General features: G+C 35.0%; 1 protein-coding gene across 2 annotated transcripts in view; it reads left to right on the top strand.

The window, feature by feature from the left end:
* The first annotated feature begins 280 nt into the window (after positions 1-280).
* The window catches only part of LOC140451414 (bifunctional 3'-phosphoadenosine 5'-phosphosulfate synthase-like), a 48318-nt gene continuing 24792 nt past the window's right edge, over positions 281-23806 (top strand). The window contains exons 1-4 of one of the 2 annotated variants that reach the window (XM_072545203.1): positions 281-400; positions 12529-12819; positions 12924-13247; positions 16948-17196. In XM_072545203.1, the coding sequence (XP_072401304.1) occupies positions 332-400; positions 12529-12819; positions 12924-13247; positions 16948-17196 (933 nt within the window). In that variant the 5' untranslated portion in view covers positions 281-331. Of the gene's footprint in view, positions 401-8804; positions 8978-12528; positions 12820-12923; positions 13248-16947; positions 17197-23806 lie in introns of those variants that run through there. The other variant, XM_072545204.1, reaches the window with a different exon arrangement.

The following is a 23806-nucleotide window of genomic DNA, read 5'->3' as shown; positions in this document are numbered from 1 at the left end:
TGGCATTTTCGTCTCTGACAATTGGAGATAATTTGTTTTTGTGAACAAAACCTTTAGTTTTATCTATTAGCCTTCTATCAATTCACGCATCTCTTTAAAATCAAGGTGCCGCCTGAAAAGTTGCAAATTTTAAGTAAGATAGTGGAAAGACAATTTAAAATTCAGATTTTTCGACTAATCTTTGCAAATAAAAACCATTCAAATCTCAAATGTACCTCATTAAGTTAAGCTCGTGCAATTCAAGGCTAAGGTTATTTAATAGTTAGTTTTTTACTAAAATGCGGAATTGATTTTCAATTTCTGTGATCAAACAGGCGTAAAATATATATAAATGATAAAGTCGGTGCATACGATTGAGTTATTATTTGAGAAGCAGCAAACAATAAGTTTTTATATCATGGTAAGTTAAACATAATTCGATTTGATACATTTCATTGTCAACTCTTTCAAAAACGTTGAAAATCTTTTAAAAATTCTTCTTTGAAAACAATTTCAAATATAGTTCTGAAGCTATTTTATTGTAACATTTTAATGTAATTTACTATTTTGATAGGGAATAAGCCACAATTTTACTTTAAAATAAATTTATTAGACGTTACCGTTTTTACTTCGGAAATCATTCTCAAAATACAAAACATTATTAAATTAAACAAATTTTGTTTTTGTTGCTTGATAAAAAATTATTCTAATAATTTAATTTTATCTGACTGATCCATATTGACAATTCAGACATAATATTATACATTTTAAAGCACTTTAAAAAAGGGCTTCCTTTGTACTGTCTTTTCATACTTGCCCAATATTTCTTCTGCTGCACTCTTTAAATATATTTTTTAATTTATTGATAACAGCATCAACCACTTTGGGTTATTAGCTGCTTCTTCTTTATGTGCCGTCTTCTACCGAAGGTTGGCGACCATCAAACGATAGGTTTCTCTGTTTTGTGCCGCATGTATTATGTTCGCAGCTTCTGGTATTTGAAACCATTCTCTCAAGTTTCTCAGCCAGGATTTCTTCTTTCTGCCCAAACCTCTTCTACCTTCAATCTTGCCTTTCACGATAAGCTGTAGCAGACTGTACTTATCATTACGGAACACATGGCCCAGGTATGACGCTTTCCTCCTTTTAACAGTTGTTAACAATTCCACCTCTTTACCCATTCGTCTTAATACCTTAATGTCTTATTAATTATTAGATGCACTATAGCTATAACATAGATACTTAAATCTAAACAGTATTTTTGATTAATTATTAGGTTCACAATTAGGTAAGAATGTCATATTTTACAATTTGTACATAGTTGTACATAGGGTTTACAAAACATTTATAGTTACAGGTTTTTTAAAAGAATAATATCTTTCAAGTAGGTAATTAAACATATTTGTAAATTTACAATGTCCTCCTGCGTTTATATTATTAGGTAGTGAGTGTTTTTGTCTTTCACTAATATATTTAGGACACTCTATTAAGATATGTGTTACATTAATGTCACAGTTATATAAGTCACAAATAGGGCGATTTGATTTGGAGATTAGGTAGCTAGTCTGAGTTAGTCTGCTATGATGACCTATACGTAAGCGAATTAGGTTAATAAACAGCTTGCGATTTAAATTTATCTTGCACCAAGATTCAGTTGATGATTCAGTTGATGATTCAGTTTATGATGTGTGGAGTTGATTGTGAAAGATTCCATTCGTTCTTGCATTCAGTTGTCACTTTTTCTTTAAGGAACGATTTGTAGTCAAAAACAGACACTAAGTTCACTACACGGAAGAAACACTGTGTATTGCTTCCCAATGTGTGATGGAACCCATATAAAGCGTAGCAAACGTAATTTTTTTATCAAATTACCTATGGGATTACTTGTATATAACTGTCCTATCGTACGTAATGCACTTAGAGAGTCGGTAATTTTTTTTTAATGGCATAGGCAAGTGCCATACAGCCAGTCATAACATGAAAATTTTCTACCCAGAAAGAATAAAAAGATAGCATAAATTTCAAACTTAAGTAGCATTACAAATAATTTAAAGCATTAAAATTATTATTAAGGATAGGATAGAGATAAAACATGGACACTCGTTTCTCGTCTAGGGACCCATCAAGGTTTTAAGACAAACTAGATTGGGCCACGGATAAAAGGTAATAACAAACGGGGTAAAACAGAGGTTAGGATTCTAATTGCAGTTAAATATTAAGCTTACTTTTGCAAATAAATTCCATCAAACATTCATTTACAACTCTTATATTTAGAGATAGCAGATAGCACATATTGTACGGAGGAAAAATTTTGATGTTGACTAAATTTTTTATTAGATCTTCAGTTTGTTTTGTGTATTTTTTACATTCGAAGAAAATGTGATCTAGATCACCTTCTTTTTGACAGTCTGGACATAAATTTGAATTTACGAGTTTTAGTTTGGACAGATGACTAGGATAGCAGGCGTGTCCAAATTATATTCTAATTATGGATGTTATATACCTTCGTGGAACAGAATAATTTTTAAAACAAAATAATCACTTGGGATTAAAGGCTGTATAGAAGCATATTGCGAGGAAGACTGCGTACTATATATATGCCAAGATTGTTTCCATTTACTATTGATATTATTTTTAATTATTGTTAATGCGTCTTGTCTACAGATTTGGTGATCAGCTTGCGTTCCGGTATCAATGGCCTTCTTAGCTAATAGGTCAACATGTTCGTTGTATTTAAGAAGAGTCGGTAATTATGACTTTTATTTTTTGGGTACGCATATATATGAGGGCTCGCAGAAATGAGTATAGTTCTCCAGAGTAAATACTGCAACTGGAAGATAATTTAAACTGTAATACAATGTTCGGAGTTATAACTACTAATCCCACACCATCAGTAGTTATGGATGAATCTCTATAGATATGACAATGATCTGGGAAAGAAGCAAGTATGTTGTAAAATGATTGCATAATTGTTGCATGGGGGGTCTTAAGCTTATTGTATTTATAAAGAGTTAGATCTCTTAGATATCTTAGATTTCTTACAATATCATTTCAAATAAATATTTCAAAACCAAAATAAGCCAAATCGATTCAATCGTTCTCGATTTATAATAAAAAAAGTTATAAAAACATAAAATGACTTTTATGTTAAACATCATTTTATGATATTTTATATCTCTTCTTCTTCCTCTTTATAAACAATTCTGCTTGTTCATTGGGGGATTAATACCTGTATGAAAGGTTGTCACTCCATCTTTTGCGGATACTTCTTCTGCCGATTGGTAATTTATCTCTTATTATTTTGATGATACGGGTCTCCACCATTCTGCCTTTGTGGTCATTCCATTTTTTTTTCTATTTTGTGTCCGTTTATTTATGCACTGTACGTTACATTTTCTTCTAATGTCTTCACTTTTCTTTCGATCTCTCAGCGTATTTCCTGTAATTCTTCTCGGTACTCTCATCCCTGCCGTTTTCAGTATCCTTTGCGTTGTCGCTGGGTCGGGTCTTGTTTCTGAGGCATATGTCATTATTGGTCACACTGGCTTTATAAATTCTTGATTTTATGTCAGTGTTAATATGCCTGTTTCGCCATAGAGTGTTATTAAGGCATCCTGCCAGTATATTTGCTTTTTTACTTGATCTCTCACTTCTTTGTCCAGGTCTCCGTAGCTAGACAGTGTAATTCACAGTTATTTTATTTCCATTACTTGTTCAATAATATATATATATATATATATATATATATATATATATATATATATATATATATATATATATATATATATATATATATATATATATATATATATATATATATATATATATATATATATATATATATATATATATCACCAGTATTTAGGCGCCACGCCCTTCCGGTAGGGATCTATGGAGGAGTATCACCGAGCCGCAAGCTATTATCTCTTGCCGTACTGCTCCACCATAGGCCGATCAGACACCAGCATATTCTAGTCTAAGCCGCAGATTCATCTAGAATTTTAAACTGCTGCGTTAGTCTTTTTTATTTTTCTTTACACCAAGCTGGGGCTCGAACCTACATCCACTGAACCATTCGATAGTGAAGCGAATGAGAATCGGCCGCCTAGCCCGCTTGGCTATCTGACCGACAGTCAGATTTTTGGCTTGGATAGTATCTATTGTGTCTGCGTCAATTTCCATTTCTCTCCTAATGTCTACGTTCCTCACCCTATCAAGTCTAGTACACCGGCAACATCGTCTCCAATAGTCCATTTCCATTTTCTAAGGCAACACGTTAATTTCAGCAAGAGCAAAACTATACATCTTCTTCTTATAGTGCCTATTCGTTACGGATATTGGACACTAACATGGCTATTTTGACTTTGTTGACTGCTGCCCTGAAAAGTCCGGTAGTGGTTAAGGTAAACCATTTTCGCAGGTTATGCAGCCAGGATATTCTTCGTTCTGGAACTCTTTTCTCATGCACTTTACCTTGAAGTATGGTCCGAAGTAGGTCATATCGTTGTTCATTGCGCATTATATGGCCCAGGTATTCTAGTTTGCGACGTTTTATGGTAACGACTAGATCGCGCTCTTTCTAGAACTATGTCTGTCCAGGAAATCCTCAACATGCGTCTATAGCACCACATCTCAAATACTTCGAGTCTCTTCAGTGATGCTTCGGTTAAGGTCCATGACTCCACGCCGTATAAAAGAACGGAGAATACGTAGCATTTTAGTAAACGAACGTTTATTTCCAATTTTATATCGTGGCTGTTAAAGATTTTTTTCATTTTGACCAAAGCTGATCTTGCCTTCTCGATCCTTATCTTAATTTCCGTCGATTGGTCCCACTGTTCATTTAAGTTTGCACCCAGATAACAAAAGTTGGTGATTTGTGTTATAGGTTGTTGTATAACTAGTAATTGACCAGGTGGTATCCTATTTTTGCTTATAACCATGTATTTGGTTTTCTTGATGTTAAAATCAAGCCCAAACCTGCTACTTACTTCTGTCACCTTGGAGACAAGTGTCTGCAGACCTTCAAGACTATCTGCAAAAACGACAGTATCATCAGCGTATCTTATGTTGTTCAATCGTTCTCCGTTTATAAGTATTCCCTCGTCTATGTCCGTTAGCGCTAGGTTTATAATGTGCTCTGAATATGTATTAACCAATAATGGGGACAATATACATCCCTGTCGCACACCTCTTTTTATCTTTATGATCGTCATGTTTTATTAAAAAGTATAGATAATCTATACTTATTGCAAGCACGTTTTTACACGATGGCCTCTAAACAAAGATGTAACTTGTCAATTCGCCAGGTTCTTCTAAATGTGCCTATCTTCTAGAGATGTTGGCGACACACATTGACCCATCTTATTCTATTCACAGCAGCTCGAAATAAATCAGTTGACGGTAGACCAGTCCACTTCCTAAGAAGTTAGAAGATAGCCAGCCATATTGATACTTAAAGATAAGTTGCAGAGAATCTTCCTAAGGTTGTTAAAAGAGCTTCTGGCTTTCAGTTTTTATTTCGTAGCTATGATCCCAAGTATCCTTAATATTGCAGCCCAAAAAGCATATTTTTTCCACTCTTTCTAAGGGTGTATCGCCTATTGTAATTTGGGCGTTTATGTTGGTGTTCTTACTAATGATCATTATTTTTGTCTTCTTGTAATTCGCCAGCAGAGAGTCGTATTTTTACGGGTAAAAGTTGAAAACGTATAGAAAAAATACCACTACCTCCTCAACCTTACCTTAATTTGCATTAATATGCTATAATCAACACATCACAGAAACGGCACCGCAATAATAGTTGCCCCACGTATTAATTCGGCAGTAAAATCTTTCACTCCCCATTCAGATAGAATAATGCTTTTACAAATTCAAGCAACACCGGTGAATATTAACATATTACAGGTATACGCGCCAACGGCAGATAAAGATGAGGTAACCAGCGAAGAATTCTATGAACAACTGGGAAGCCTGATGAAAATGACAAAAAAACATGAAGTAACAATAGTGATGGGAGATTTTAACGCAAAGGTTGGCAGAGGCAAGGTGAATGAGATCGTGGGTAACTTCGGCCTAGGAGAGAGAAACGATAGAGGTGATAGACTTATATGCTTCTGCCAGGAATATAACCTGCTATTAAGTAATACACTCTTCAAGCTCCCCAAACGTCGACTTTACACATGGAAATCCCCCGCTGACTCACCTGACAACATCATAAGGAATCAGATAGATTATATAGCAGTACCAACAAGATATAAAAACATGATAAAATCATCAAAAACGTACCCAGGTGCCGATGTTCCTACGGACCACAATCTGTTGGTATGCAGAATGGTCATGAGAGTAAAACGGCTCGAGAAAAGATCTAATTTAAACACAATTGACATTAAGAAACTCACTAACCCAAAAACCGAAATAAAAGTACGAGAACAACTAGGAAAGAAAATAAACGACATTAACGAGAACACGTCGGACATAATAGAGAGATGGGATAAATCGAGGGAAGCAATCCAAACAACATGCGCGACTCTATTAAAGCGTGACAGACGAAAGAAGAACGAATGGATGTCTGATGAGATAATGGATATGATGGATGAAAGACGTAAATTCAAGAATAAAAATGAAGAAAAATACCAGCAGATCCACAAAATCATAAGAACGAAAATTCGAGAAGCCAAAGAAAAATGGTTTTCCAACGAATGCAGGGAAATAGAACAATACGAACGAAAATACGACAGTTACAATATGCACAAAAAAATAAAATCAATGACAAACAAGAGGAAATTCAATAAGTCACCCAACAGCATAAAAGATGGCGATGGAAATCTTATCTCGGAGCCATCAGCGATCTTAGAAACATGGAAATCATACATAGAAAAATTATTTGCATCTGACAGGACTGATGATCACCTATATGGAGAAGGAGAAACAGGACCTTCAATCCTTAAATCGGAGATAGAAGATGCCATTGCAGCACTAAAAAACAATAAGTCAGCAGGTCCGGACAATGTACCCTGCGAAATATTAAAGATCCTATGTAAATCAGACAAACAGTTCCTTGATAATCTAGTTGAACTTTTTAACAACATATATAATAGCGGTAAAATCCCGGAGAACTGGCTGCAGTCAACATTTATTACAATCCCGAAGAAACCAAAGGCCCAGATCTGTGATGACTACCGGCTTATAAGCTTGATTAATCATGTCACTAAAGCGTTCACTAAGATCATTCATAGAAGAATATATGATAAATGTGAGTCAAATATTGATAGATCGCAGTTTGGCTTTCGGAAAGCACTTGGAACTAGAGAAGCAATTTTCGCTCTCCAGGTGCTTATACAGCGGTGTAGAGACGTTGATAAGGACGTGTATTTGTGCTTTGTGGATTTTAGAAAAGCATTTGACAATGTCAATCATGAACAATTGATAGATATTCTGCGAAAGACAGGTATTGACGACAAGGACATTCGAATTGTGGCAAACCTATACTGGGGTCAAACAGCAAGAGCAAAAATTGGCAACGAACTCACTAAAAGTGTGCAGATCAAAAGAGGTGTCCGTCAGGGTTGTATATTATCCCCACTCCTATTCAATATTTATTCCGAAGAAATATTTAATAAATGTATGGAAAATGCAAATGAGGGCATAAAAATAAACGGCGAGTTAACAAACAATATAAGATATGCCGACGACACGGTGATCCTTGCCAGTACCATAGACGAATTACAGCAGGTAATGGAAAGAGTTTATTCAGTTAGTGAGGAATACGGCCTGAGCCTCAACTTCAAGAAGACAAAGTGGATGCTGATAAGCAGGAAGCAACAGCCTGCTCGACAGTTACGGATAAGTAACATGCTAATTGACCATGTAGAATCTTATGTGTACCTTGGCACCAACGTAAATGCAAAATGGGAACAGGCCACAGAAATTAAGGCGAGAATAGAACGAGCTAGAGCAGCATTTAGCAATATGAAAAAGCTCCTCATAAGCAGGGATTTGTCTCTTCCCCTAAAACTACGTCTAGTTAAATGCTACATTTTTCCGATCTTACTGTATGGTGTGGAGGCCTGGACGCTGACGGAGACGCTCACGAGAAAACTAGAAGCATTCGAAATGTGGGTGTACCGACGCATTCTTCGTATATCCTGGACCGAACATGTCACCAACACAGAGGTAATCCAAAGAATCGGAAAGGAGAAAGAAATCGTGAATACAATTAAACAAAGAAAGCTTGAATATCTAGGCCACATATTGAGACACGATAAGTACCGTCTACTGCAATTGATTGTCCAGGGAAAAATAGACAGTAAGCGAGGGCCAGGCAGGAGAAGACACTCGTGGCTCCAAAATCTGAGAAAGTGGTTCGGGCTCACATCGGTCGAACTATTCAGAAGCGCCGCAAATAAGATCAGAATTGCCATGTTAATAGCCAACGTTCGCAACGGACAGGGCACTTGAAGAAGAAGAAGAAGATGCTATAAGAAAATAGCTTCAGGACAATGCAGTAAGTAGACGTACCGAAAGGAAAAAACAGTTTCCATCACGGGAAACAGATCTGAAAAGTTCGTCAGAACATATACTATTTCTTTAGAAATATAAAAATACTTGTAAATAAAATAAATAACAATAGCATTAAATTAAACAAAATTCCTTAAAATAAAGAACAGTCCGTATATCACGTTTAAAAATAATTAAATAGGACATTCAGAAAATTCTATGATTCGTTCTAATTTTTACGTGACATTCACCTAATTATTAATGATTGCGACTACCATATCGCATCATAATCATTATGTAACATTATTAGCTAATAATAATAATACATGTCGGTCATTTTACTTCAAAATCGGTACAACTTTCTCCGCGAAATCGCACATCTTCTGGTCATTGGTGTGTTGTTGATAGTATGCTGACAATCTACCAAACAGTGCACAAAGAAGTATACATTTGTGGAAGTCTGTAAATAATGGGCAAAGGCGGATTTTCATCGGAATGGGTATGTCGATTTGATATTTCTTGTGAAAGGTGCAGCAATTATATAATTATAATATATTTGTCCTTTTTCTACACGGAAATAATTAGATTTATAATTTTCGCCATTATAATTTCTTATTTTTATACATTAAATTTTATAAATTAAATACAAGGTGTTTCAAGTGGATAGCATATTAGAATTGATCACACAATGGGATTTAAAATCTGAATTTGCACTTCTGAACAATTACAGCAAACCTACTTATCAAATTGTTACGACTACGTGAAATCTTGCTGCATTTACTTGTTAGTTACAATAATTTAGGTAAAGTTTTATTGCGTTTATCGTGGATTTTAGATTGTTGTACACTTTCACCCCATCTTTATATCGTATTCTATTACATCCTGCTTTACTTGTTTCACTTACTTTAACTCACGACTGTAAATGGTTATTTTATTTTTACAACTCATTGTTTTGTTATGAATAAAATACTTGCTACTAATTTGACTCCTTACTCAGTTTTCTAGCTTAAAGTCTAGTTATATATCGTCGTCTGTATGCAATAGTGACACAACACAAAAACTGGTAGTTTTTCAAAACGGGGGTTTAAAGTGTATGTGCCAATAATTTTGTCTTATTTGTTTCATTACACCGATTGCGATTTTTGAAAAAAAAAAAAATTTTTTTGGTTTATTTGGGAGAACCTTATTTTGAATTGTGCCACTATTGCACATGAACAATAAAAACGTCTTTACTCGTTTCTGCGCGACTCACAGAAGCAGCTGGCATTTCCCCTTCTTAACCGGTAACGCCATGACATTCCCCCTTTTTCTCCTTTCCTTCTCCTAGGTATTTTATTATTCGTGTTATCTCATGATACAACCCAATTTTAACCAGTGCTATTTACGTACAGTGAAGTACAGAATATAACCTATCCAATGAATTATTAAAACAAAAAATTAAAATTTCTGACATTCTTCCTTTTTCCATATACCGTTCATATCGGTAGAAGTTCATTTGGGTACTTATTTTTTTGTTATTGTCCTTAAAAATGTTTAAGAGCTTATGTATTTCTTCATCTATGTACGAATATACGTACCGATTTCTCGACAATTGTTACCTTATAATTTCTTTTTATTTATGGTAACGGTTCTCTTGACATCATGTTTCTTATCGATATACAGGGTATTTCAAAAAAAAGGTAACCCCGTCTCTAGGGTAGGTAAAAAACTGAAAAATAATTGAGGTTTGCTTAGTAAAAAATTTTTGTAACGCCATCCGTTTTCAAGATACAGGGCGTTGAAGAAAAAAAAAATTACGCATTTTTTACGATTTTGCCGAAACTACTGGCAACATTGTAATGAAATTTTATACGAATATGTTTTGGAAGCTGATTCATTCCATGAATTTGTTTTTATATCTGATTCTCATAGAGGGCGCTAGTTACACGGATCGTACTAAGTATTAGTCAATATAACTTTTTTAAAAGTATAATTATTAAACAAAATTTCAAGTAAACTTATTCAATTTTACACGAAAAAGGTACTCTTCGTAAAACTCGATACTGTGTACCTTTTTCAGAATATTTTGATTTGAAAATTATGAAGTAATAATTGATGCTGGTATAAAATAGTTAGTAATTAAACAAAACTCACAAGAAGAAAATTCAATTAATGACTAAGAACATAAAATAAAATTCAATTATAGTAAGTGTTCAAAATGACCTCCGTTTTCGCGAATACACAAGTCTATTCTTTTTTCTAAAGATTCCATTGACCTTCTAAACGGTAGGGGATCAGCTATGATGTCATTAAATTGACGTTGAATTCTTTCTTCCAATTCTTGGCGTGAATTTACCTCTGTAGCATAGACTTTTTCCGTAATATACGATCAAACTGCGTAGTCCATAGGGTTAAAATCGCATGACCGAGGAGGCCAATGGATCGGAGCTTCTGCAACTCTACCAATCCATCGATTCGGAAAATGATTACTCAACCAATTACGACTCCTTCTATCAAAGTGTGGTAGAGCTCCATCGTGCATAAACAATAAAGATCTTCGCTCATTTAGCGTTAAATCTTCTAATATCTCGAATAAGGAATTGTTTAAAAAATCAAGATACATATCACCATTTAAATTTCCAGGTAGAATATGATAACCTATTAATTTGTTACCTAAAGTTGCTGCCCAAACATTAACTTTAAATGAGTGTTGGTAATGTGATACCCTTTTGACTCGTGGATTTTCATCACACCAGTAGTGTGCATTATGGGAGTTAAACATACCTTGTCGCGTAAAGGTGGCCTTGTCCGTAAAAAGAATGCATTTTAAAAAATTTGGATTGTGGGCTGTCCTCCTTTGTTGCAATGTTTCACAAAAATCCATTCTAACCGGTAGATCATCTGGCAAGAGCTCTTTATTTGTCTGTAATGATAAGGATGTAATTGCTGTTCTTTCAGTATGCGCCAAGTACTTGAAGAAGAAGTATTTGTTTGTCTTGCTATATTCCTTACGCTAACTGTTGGATCTTGATCAAGTATATTTAAAATATTATTTTCTTTATTAATTGTTCTTGTTGTTCTTGGTCTACCAGAATTTATTTTATTTGGTCTCACATTCCCAGTTTCTCGACAACGTCGTTCAACGGCTCTAAATGTTTTTTTACTTGATAAGTTTCTTCTAGGAAACTTTTCTGCATAACGTGTCACAGCTGCACTAGAACATCCTAAACATTCGCCCAAGGTTAATAGCATGTCAGTGTATTCAACATTTGAGTACATTTTGATTTAATTTTACAAATAACAAGGTTTAAAAACTCTAGTTATTGTTGATTTATCGTCATAACAATCAATAAATGTCAGATTTCCATGGCACATGGAGAAAATAGAGGTATACCTATTAGAACTTTATCATTACTACCAGCATCAATTATTACTTCATAATTTTCAAATCAAAATATTCCGAATACGGTACACAGTATCGAGTTTTACCAAGAATACCTTTTTCGTGTAAAATTGAATGATGTTTAAGTTTACTTGAAATTTTGATTAATAATTATACTCTTAAAAAAGTTATATTGACTAATACTTAGTACGATCCGTGTAACTAGCGCCCTCTATGAGAATCAGATATAAAAACAAATTCATGGGATGTATCAGCTTCCAAAACATATTCGTATAAAATTTCTTATTTCTGTATCTTGAAAACGGATGACGTTACAAAAATTTTTTACTAAGCAAACCCCAATTATTTTTCAGTTTTTTACCTACCCTAGAGACGGGGTTACCTTTTTTTGAAACACCCTGTATTTACTTATAATGTCGTTTTCTTTGACCATTGATTCTGTTTAATCTGTCTATAATTCGTTATTGCTTTTTGGTGTTTATTTCGTACCCAAAAGTTTTTATTTATTTTATCTAGTTTTTTTAATAAGTTTTCACTGTTCCAGTGTGTACTGTTCTACTGTTGTATGACCAACTCGGAGTACTATATTTATTATTCACAAATTTTCTGATTTCTCTATTAATAAAGCCTTAAAACAGCTTTATTGTTGCAAGTAATTATTTTTCCAGAATATACCGAAGGCAACCAACATCAAGCCCGAATCCCACCATGTAACAAGAGAAAAACGAAGTCAAATACTAGGGAGTACCGACGAGAAAAAGTTTAGAGGATGTACCATCTGGTTCACTGGTTTATCAGGAGCGGGTAAGACCAGCATTTCTTTTGCACTTGAAGAGCGACTAGTTTCCAGTGGAGTACCGTCTTACAGCTTGGATGGGGACAATATTAGATATGGTCTAAATAGAAACTTGGGATTTTCTGAGGAGGATAGGAAGGAAAATATAAGACGAGTTGCAGAGGTAAATAAGTATATTATTTCAGATAATAAGTTCGGGAGTTTTTGGGCCTTCTTCTTCCTTTAAGCTATATTTATTTTTAATTTTTATATTTACAATTTTTTTAGGTAGCAAGATTGTTCGCTGACGCAGGCCATATCTGCCTCTGCAGTTTCATTTCCCCTCAAACAGCCGACAGAAACATCGCTAGGCAAATTCATGAAAATAACAATTTACCATTTTTTGAGGTATTCGTCGATACACCACTGGAAATTTGCGAACAAAGAGATGTGAAAGGTCTTTATAAAAAGGCTCGGGCAGGCAAAATCAAAGGATTTACTGGCATTGATCAGACTTATGAAAAACCGGAAAATCCTGAATTGGTTCTGAAGACGGTCAATACGTCAGTTGAAACAGCTGTAGATACTGTGTGGGAGCTGTTACAAAAACATGTAAGTTTGTATGATAAATTAATTCTTTTCAAATGATAAGGATAACAAGCACAATGCTGCTCCTCCTAATTATATTTTGCGTAGTGTTTACTCGATACATTTTTTGGTTAAGCGATGTACACCGTCATAAAAACAAATTAGAACTGAAGTTGGACCGCTAGTTGCATAGCCAGTCGGAGCGTGAGTGGAGACGAATATCTAACTAGTAGTCCTACTAAGTGGGACCGCAAGTCTTAATGCCAAGCTTTAAGCAGGGCATTCACGTTCCGATATTTAGTCCGACTTGTGGTCCAACCTCCGAAGTTGGATCTGATATCGGACCGTGAGTGGGCTTGGTGGATTGTTAAAAATCTAGTTTTACAAGTCGGAACATTTAGAAGGACGATTCGAAGGTCCAACTTCCGACTGGCGCGGAGTGGCAGCGTCAATGGAGGAGTCGGAAGTCGGATCAAAACTTTCCTCAGTCAGCGCTTGATCTTGTATAAATATAATAATAAATAAATAGTAAAATGTAAAGTAGTTCGTTTCAGAACGAATCCTTGAAAAAATTGAAGCTTTGGTATGAAAATATGGATTAATGTCAAAAGTATCAGTTTAAATCCTGACCTCGCATTTATTATTATTTTCTCGAGATAAACCAGATTAAAAAAACATTAAAATTGACCCAGTACTTCCTTCAATTCAATGGGAGATATCGTAAAATTTTCAGAAGAATTCAATTTGAAGTTCCGATTTCCGAGTTCATTCTCCCCAACATTTTTCATATTTAGAATTCTTTGAAACTCTCACTTTTTAAATCGTTATTTATAATAAAAAATAAACTGTTTTTAATTTTTATAATAGTAATTCTCAAGTATAAGTATTGAATGGTATATTCGGACAGTTTTTTATTATTTAATAAAAAAAAAAATGGTTACCACGGTCACAAATGGTCCTAGATCAATTTTTTTTAAATATGCGAAAAATTGCAAGCTAAACAAGTATCGAAATCGCAACATTTCATATTTATTTCTAAAGATATTAACGAAAACTTTTTAAACAAATTAGGTCATTATTTAAACTTAATTTTAGGGGGTTCTAATTTTAAAAATGGTATTTCAATTTACATATCTTGAAAATATAGACAAAAAAGAACAAAATGAGATTTTAAAAACTAATCTAAGGTAACGAAAACAATCTCATTTTTCGTTATCAAATAAACAACGTTCTAATAAACAATTCGAATAAATTTAAAAAAATATTTTTCAACAAAAATGTATGTGTAAGTTAAGGGCGTTAAAGACTATTTTATGTAACTTTTGTTATTATTCATGCCTATTTTTTTATGTAGAGAATCTAACAATTAGTGAACAATGGCAAACGTGTAAAAATTACATTAAAGACGCAGCAAATAACATTCTAGGGCCGCAAAGACCACCACCACGCAATGAGTGGATCGATGCTGAGTGCGAGGACATTACAAGAAGAAAGAACAATGCATATAAACTGATGCAGCAAAGAAGAACCCGAGAAAAAGAACAAAAATATAAAGATCTCAGAAGAGAAGAGAAGTACATCCATCGGAGAAAAAAGCGAACTTATGAAAATAGAATATTGGAAGAACTTGAGGCATTAAAAAAGGGAAATCAAAGAAGAAAATTCTATAAAAATCTAAATAATGCAAGAAAAGAATTTAAACCAAGGATCGGACTATGTAAGGGATAAGGAGGGGCATATACTCAATACAAAAGAAAAAGTATTGAAAAGGTGGCTGGAACACTATAAAGAACTGCTTACTATCGAAGTAGAAGATCCAAATCAACCACCCCCAGGAGCAAACAACAATACACCATTGGAGCCTCCATCAATTCAGGAAATACGGGATGCAATAAAACACCTAAAAAATAATAAATCTCCAGGAAGTGATGGTATACCCGCGGAACTTATTAAATGTGGAGGTGCTACTATGACTAATCATATATATAAAATTATACTGAGAGCCTGGAATGAGGAATAAATCCCAGAAGAGTGGTGTATTGGGATCGTTTGCCCGCTACACAAAAAGGGCGATGAATTAAGAAACTATAGGGGAATAACCCTCCTTAATACAGCATACAAAATATTTTCGAGTATTTTATATGGTCACCTACGTGAATATTCAGAGGAGCTTCTTGGCGAATATCAAAGTGGTTTTAGGCCTGGTCGATCAACAACAGACCAGATCTTTGTGCTAAGGCAAATACTGGAAAAAACCAATGAATTCAATATCGACACATACCATCTTTTCGTAGATTTTAAATCGGCCTATGATAGTGTCCTAAGAAATAAATTGTATGAAGCCATGGATGAATTCCACATCTCCGAAAAACTGATAAGATTGGTTAAGGCTACAATGCGTAAAGTTGTTTGCAAAGTCGAAATACAGGGCGAACAATCACAGGCATATGAAACGCATGTTGGGCTGCGACAGGGAGATGCGCTGGCGTGTCTCCTTTTCAACATAGCTTTGGAAAAGGCGGTCAGGGATGCCCAAATAGACAGCAGCGAAATCAACAAAATGTTGATCTAGTTGCCCGCACAACACGCAAGCTAGAAGAAATGTATACCACCTTGTCAAACGCCTCAAAAAATATGGGCCTGCAAGTAAATGAAAATAAAACTAAGATAATGGCATCAACACCCAACAATAGAGCCAGAAACATCGGCCACCAATTCACGGTTGATAATTCTACCTTTGAAGTGGTGGACAAATTCACATAGGCTTCCTGATCACGAAGGAGAACGTCATGACGGAAGAAATCAAGCGAAGAGTAATCCTAGCAAACAAATGCTATTTTGGACTGAGTAGACATATGAGAAGCAGAAACTTAAGCCAAAAAACAAAAATAACCATATACAAAATCCTTATACAACCAGTGTTGACATATGGGTCGGAGACATGGACCATTTCCAAGGCAGATGAAAATCTCCTGCTTATATTTGAACGAAGGATCCTGAGAAGAATATTTGGTGGTATCTGTGAAAATGGTGTTTGGAGAAGAAGGTACAACTACGAGATATATCACAGATATAAACATATATTTGGTGGTAAAGACGTAGTATCCTTTATAAAAATAGGAAGACTAAGATGGGCAGGACATCTGGCAAGATCACAGCAGAACAACCCTCCTAGAAGAATCCTTATGTCACAACCTGTGGGAAGTAGAAATAGGGGTAGACCAAAACTCAGATGGAGGGATGGTGTAGATGAGGATGGTAGACAAATAGGCACAGCAAACTGGCAACAGTTCGCAATGGATAGAACTGACTGGCGTAATGGACTTGGGAAGGTCGAGGCTCTTTTATAGGGCTGTAGCACCAATGATGATGATGATTTTTTTATGTTTATTGCTCCAACAAGTTTTTGTAATAACCTTTAAGGAGTTAAATCCAATAAGTATTAACCACATTTTTGTTATAACCTTGGTCAAAATTTTAACTTTTACGTTTGCTTTAATTACAGTAGTTATACTTATATTAGGATAGCACTCATGATGGAATAGTTATTCCGTAAACGTTCTGTGATGTAGCCCGATAGGGTTTTTATAATAATATATCTTTTATAAAGGAAATATATATATATATATATATATATTTATATATATATATATATATATATATATATATATATATATCAATTTTTACACATTTTGGTTGTACTATACTTACAATTCCTTTACAGGGCACCTTACCTAAACTGGTAACCGACTCTCATCTACACTGCAACGGAAACGAAAATATATCAACAAACCAAAATGTCACTGTTCCAGAACTATTCGTACCTAAGCATAAGCTACAAGAAACTTTGGCTGAAGCAAAAAACTTACCTCGATTGGACATAGGAGTAGTAGATCTGCAATGGTTGCAGGTTCTAAGCGAAGGTTGGGCTTATCCGCTTAAAGGTTTTATGAAAGAGGATGAACTTTTGCAAGTTAGTATCAGTTTATTAACATAATGACCCATATATTAATGCAACTGATTGGTTTATTTCGTATTATGTATGCTGTAGTGTATTTTGAGTAATTGTCATGTTACTAAATAAAGTCGGCTTCATTGTCTATTCAAAGAATTATATATATGAACGAGAGCGGTTTCTCATGTAATTAGGAGTTACTTATGATAAATATAAAATTAAAAATTATGCAATTTGTTGTATGTAAAACTTATTGGGGTCGCTGGTTAAATGATTAGAATAATAACCAAAAAAAATGCAATATATTTGAATTGTGAACAAATTAGCAAATAATTTAAATATCACGAAAATACCTGGCGTAACTCATTAATGTGATCAGTAATAAGAAAAAGTACTTACCGTTTGAGTATGATGTAATTAATGCTAGAGGAGTAAAATAGTAAAATAATTTGTAAGCCTCTTTAAGGATAAAAATCCGTACCTAAAAATTCTAAGGGGTGTCCACAGTAAGCGAACCCTCATAAATCAAAGTTTTAAAACGGTCGCCCAGCCTTGATACGAAATTGCGTATACAATTCCGCAGAAATTTGTTAATTGATTCAGATATCGGATTCAGAAAAAGTACGTAATATTGTCAGATGAGGACGCCAAAGAAAACGAGAATGAAACCAACACATTAAAAAAATGGGAAGAGAGAGACTTGCCCGAATAGTAAGAGATGGAAAACCAGAAGGTAAAGGACCACAGGGAGACTTCCTAAAAGATGGAGAGATCGTAGGCAGTCAAAATCGCAAATACTGCTAAATCAGACCGGAAACAACAGGCCGTAAGGCCAAACATACGAATAAGAAGAAGAATTAATTAAATTAATATTCTATTCTAATATATCTCAAAATTTCTAGTTACTGACGCCAAATTTTAATTTTCTTGTTTACATGTTATCTCAGGGTTTTCTCTGGGTTCTAAAACACCTTTACCTTGTATTAGTGTTAAAATATGCAACGGGAGTACAAGAAAAATAAAAGAAATGTTAAATAAACATTATTCAAATATATTAGATCAAATACCTTGCAAAATTTCATTATATATAGAAAAAAATTAACCAAAAATGAATATCGCTACGCCCTAATCTGACAAATTAAAAAAAAAAAAGAAACTGCGCAGTACAAATGTAATCATTATCAGTTGGCGCTACAGCCCTTCGTGAGCCTTGGCCTGCTTCAAAATATTATTCCATCCTTCCCTATCGAGTACCTGTCTTCTCCAGCCCCTCACTCCAATCTCCCTCAGATCTTCCTGTACATCGTCCAGATATCTGAGTTTAGGTCGCCCCCTTCTTCTTCTTCCGACCGGCCTGTTTAGCATAGTTATTTTAGTGGGATCACTCTCATCCATCCGCATAACGTGGCCCACCCACCTTAGGCGGTTGATTTTGATGGTCTTCACAATATCTGCATCATCAAAAAGTCTATAGAGTTCAAAGTTATATCGCCTTCTCCACAGACCCTGTTCGTTTACTTCGCCATATATGGTCCTCAATACTTTTCTTTCAAAGACTCGCAGTAACTCTTCATCTCGGGTCGTCATTGCCCATGTTTCCGATCCGTATGTGAGCATTGGGCGTATTATTGTTTTATAAAGTTTGCACTTTGTTGCTATTAACATACTTCTCGCTCTTAGTTGAGGGCCCAGGCCAAAATAACAGCGATTAGCCACGCATATTCTTTTTTTTATCTCGTTGGATGTGTTATTTTTGTAGTCTACTAGTGATCCTAAGTAGCAGAATTCTTCTACTATTTCTATCGTTTCGTGTTGCACCTCTAAGTTATTTTGTTGAATTCTTGATATGGCCGGCATATATTTAGTTTTCTGGATGTTAATCAGAAGTCCGATGTTTTCTGCGGCATTTTTGATACGTGTGAAAGCCTCCACTGCTTCATTTTGGGTTCTTCTAATTATGACGATATCAGCAGCGTATGCCATTATTTGTATACAAATTTACCCTGAATTAATTTCCTATACGAACTTTATGAGCTTATAAACAATTAAAATTTTTTTATAAAATTTTGTGAACGATTCCGTTTCAAAAATCCTCTGTGTGTGATTATTCAAAATCACGCTCTGGATTTTCGTGTAGAACACGTTCGCTAACCGCCTCTCTTAGATCTGCCCCCAAAACCTAACATAGATCTCTCGTACCGAAACAAACTCCTTTACCCTCTGTATACTGAGATCTCCCAATCCAAGTATAAATTGGTTGTACTTACAGATGCTGTTGCTATCACACCTGCTACCCTAGTCTCAATCAGCGTACATAAAACCAAAACTGCTTCCACTTATCTTTTAAATTAAATACTTTCGAAAAATGAGAATATTTCTTTCTCAACACCTACTTAACATTTAAAAAAAAACCTTTCGATATATAAACTCATTCGACTTTGATCTTATTTGTTTGACGGCATAGGAACATATGATCTTTCCCTACTTTAAATAAGTTTCTAACCACAAAACCCCCTTTCCGACTTTCTCTCTTTCAATCAATCAGGATGTAGCATTTTAATTAAACTCAAAATTCTAGTTATTTATTTTTTATGAAATGCACAAATTATACATTTTGGGTTTTCCTCTTAAGCCTGCAACACATAACTTTGCATATTAACTATCTACCGCCCTTCATTGAACAAACAAACAGACAGAACAAATAAACAGAATTTGGTGAATATTTTAAGACATAAATATTCAAATTCAATTTAATGCAAATACAATGAGACGCTTTTGAGTATAATGTTCGAAGAGGTAGTCTTATGGACCAAATTGACGCCACTATAGGCGTTCCTGGGATTGGGAAATGTGGAGGAAAGATAAACCCGTGGTATTGTAACCTCGGAAACCTTTTTTTGATGGTGCTAGAAAGGTCACCAATAGAGACACTGCGGACGGCAGCCAGATGGTTGGTGGAGAGCGAGTCGTGGGTTCGAAACTAGCTTTTGGAACCAGGAATGGGTCCAACGGACGAAATAAGTAAAGATACGATAAGAGATATTGGAAAAGATACAGAAATAAACTAACAGATAGATGAGTAAAATTACCAAAGATAAGATAAGATAGGGAACAGGGCACCACTTAATTTTTTGGGGTTTAAGGAGAAAATTAAGAAACCTTAGAAAAGAAAAGAGATAAGGAAAGATATTTAGGTTCAGAGATCAAACCCACGAAAAGATATCACAGTTAATTATTGAATAAATTTGGTCAACACTCTACATAAACAAAAAATAAATATATAAGGTATTACACTTACTTACCTACGAAACTTAAGCCTGATCTTTCTACTGGTCAAAGGTATAGTTATATTTAAAGGTAAAAAGCAAATATATCAGAGAACTTTATTAGGAGTCGACAATTAAAATACATACATAAAACAATAACAATATATTAAACAACAACAAAATTACGACGCTGCTGAATGCAACACAAGTAATAAAAATACACAAACAACTATGAAATGGTGGTAGGTATACATATAAAAAAATAGCAGAAATATAATTAGAAAATACCTTTACAAAGATATAAGTATAACACAATCATGCAGAAATAAAGTTTGGGCGTATCTCGAGATATTACAGCAAAAAAATAAATAAAAAATTATAACAAACACAAAAGATAACAAAAATTAATAAAATCTAAATTTACAAAAATACAGAAAGATTACAGAAATGAAAACATAAAAATTTAACCAAACCGTACTTGGTTAAGTCGATTATTTGGTTCGTAACAAAAAAATATAGAATGTTCTTTAATTGACTGCAAAATTCAGTAGCTACTCTCAACTACATTTGAAGACATGTATGAATTTGAGATACGTCCAGATAATGGAAGATGATATGATTCCATACCATGTTACTTGCCCAGATAGGTGGAGATATTAAGATTATGTTAACTTACAGTAATTCCTGGCGACTGCTGCATTAAGTCACTGAAGTTAATACTGTACTGGTATTAAACACTGAATTTAATTACCCTTAAAGGTGCTTTACAACTATACTTAAACTAATATAGTGTAAGATGAAAAAAACTCTAATAAACAAGTGTGTACACACTTATAAAGAAAATGCACAGAGACGGTAAGGTAGCAGATAGGATAATGTGAGTTAGGCGTCTTAACTCGACGAATGCCCACCGATAAGTGTCTTGGTTCCTCTAAAATTTTACCAAGCTACCCAAGAAAAGGTGAGGGTATCTTCCTCCCAAAAATGATAGGCCAGCCTATATCTATTTCTAAGAAGGTAAAAAGTTCTCACTAACATTGAACATAACGGTATCCTTCTACCTACAAACGTGATGAAATATCAAATCTCCTAGATTAGGTTTTTCCCGAAAAACATTACAACGGGCGTTCGACGACAATTACCGAATTTATGACAAAGGACCCGGAAAAAGGATTAACTAAGGATTCGCCAGACCGGCGTCTTTAAATAAATACTAAGGTTGATTCTTCAGTCATATTTCGGTAGTTTTCCAATAAAAATTTCTGATCGTAAACACGACCATCAACGTATCATCCACATGGGTAAAAGGAATTAAAATTAATTTAATATATTAATTAAAAAAAATGTTACAGTATTATAATCCACGTAACAGATTAATGACAATTAAAAGTAGGGTCATCATCATCATCATCATCACCATCATCCAGCCTTTATTTATCACGTCCATTGTTGGACAATTTTTGGTGATACGCCTGACGTCGTCAGCCCAACGTGTAGGTGGTATTCCTCTACTACGTTTGTCTGCTATTGGTAATTTTGCTCGTCAATCGTGAGTCGTGCAATCCCACTACATAGCCTGCCCAGTTTCATTTCAGTTCCGCTGTGCATTCCACAACATTAGCAATACTCGTCCTTTTTCGTAGATCTTCGTTTCTTATTTGGTCCCCCAACGTTATTCACAGCATAAACCGTTCCATTCGTCTCTGTGTCACTCTCAATTTTGAAGATATAGTCTTGGTTAGAGTATTAGTTTCCACCCCATAGGTCAGGACCGATAATACGCATTGGTCAAATACTTTTCTTTTGAGACTAATTGATATGTTGGCCCTAAGTGCGTATATTTCTCCACCAGTTCTACCACTTTGTCTTGAATAGTTAAATGGTTTTTGGAGATCATATTTGTCATAAACTTTTCGCCGTCTATTGTTACTCCTCTGTGGTCCCAATTGACCAATTTAAAGGCATACTCTAATGCCGTTATGAATAATTTCGCTGACAATTTATGTCCTTGCCTTATCCCATCTTTTATTTTTATTGGCCGGGTTTTATCGAGTATCTTAACAGTCATAGTGGCATTTTTCTAAATATTGTAAAAAAGTTCACTATACCTATGGTCAATCCTGCTGTCATTTATTGCTTCCGTTCGGCTCGCGGAGATAAAAATACGGCCGAGGTCAGAAAGCCCTGCCTGTCGTAAGAGGCGACTAATGGATAGGAATCGAGAGGTGGAGAGCCGTCGCCTGAGGTATCGGGTTTGTAGAAACGCACACGGTCGCTTAGGCGACATGGTAACCGGTCTACATTCCTAGTATCCGAGACGAGACTCTCGTGGGACCACTCTACTCTCATTCCAAAAGAGGAGAGATCCTCGGCGGCGACCTGTCTACTTGCGAGGTGGAAATTCCTCTGCCTGCTTAGCCTATCCGCCCGTGGGTGGGATAACGGGTAGGTGAGGTAATAGCAACACAGGTACTACGGGGAAGGTGGAGCCCCATGAAACGTTTCTTGTATACGTGGCATGGCACCTTCACTTTGGTGTTGGACACATAGGGGCAGTGGATTCGTTAACGGTCGTATAGCCGACAGGCCAGGTAGACCAGGGTCCTGCCAAATTTTATTTGGAGGGCACAAATCATTGCAATGTCATTTATTGCTTCTATAAGGCTGTCTATTTCGATCGTGTCGAATGGGTCATCAAAATCTATGAAACTAAGGACAAGAGGTTTGTTGCATTCTTTAGATTTTTCAATGAGTGTCTTTACTGTATGAAGGTAATCATTGGTACCATAATTTGATCGGAATCCTGCTCTACTCTCTCGGTTGGTAGAAATCTAATTTTTTCTCCAATCTTGATGTCACTAACCTAGCGAAGAGCTTGTATATATAGTTCAACAGGTTAAGAGGTCTATAATTTTGTAGGTCCGTTCTATCTCCTTTTTTTATGCAGAAGGACGGTTATAGCATTGTTTCATCCTTTGGACACCTCTCTTTGCTAAAAACATAGATTAAACAGTTTCCTTAATATATTTAATAGCATATCTCCTCGATTTACGGTAGCCTCTAGTACAATTCCATCCTCTCCTGGGGCTTTGTTATTTTTCATTTTTCTTAATGTTTGAATCTCATCTACCTTTATCTCTGGCATTAGTTCGGAACCTTGATTAATATTCTTCTTTGAAATTGCTGTTTGTATTCCTGTTCTCGTCTACTTTCATATAATTCCTCATAAAACTCTTCGATGACCTGTATTAACTCGTCTCTACGTGATATTATTTTATTTTGCTTGTGCAAACAAGCAAAAAAGTAGGGTAGAATGAGAAGTATAAACAAAAATTTGATTTGCTTCTACGATCTGTACGTCT

The sequence above is a fragment of the Diabrotica undecimpunctata genome, chromosome 9 (assembly GCF_040954645.1).
Source record: "Diabrotica undecimpunctata isolate CICGRU chromosome 9, icDiaUnde3, whole genome shotgun sequence".
Classification (NCBI taxonomy): domain Eukaryota; kingdom Metazoa; phylum Arthropoda; class Insecta; order Coleoptera; family Chrysomelidae; genus Diabrotica; species Diabrotica undecimpunctata.
The sequence above is the reverse complement of the archived record's forward strand: the minus strand, read 5'-3'. Positions and strand labels throughout refer to the sequence as shown.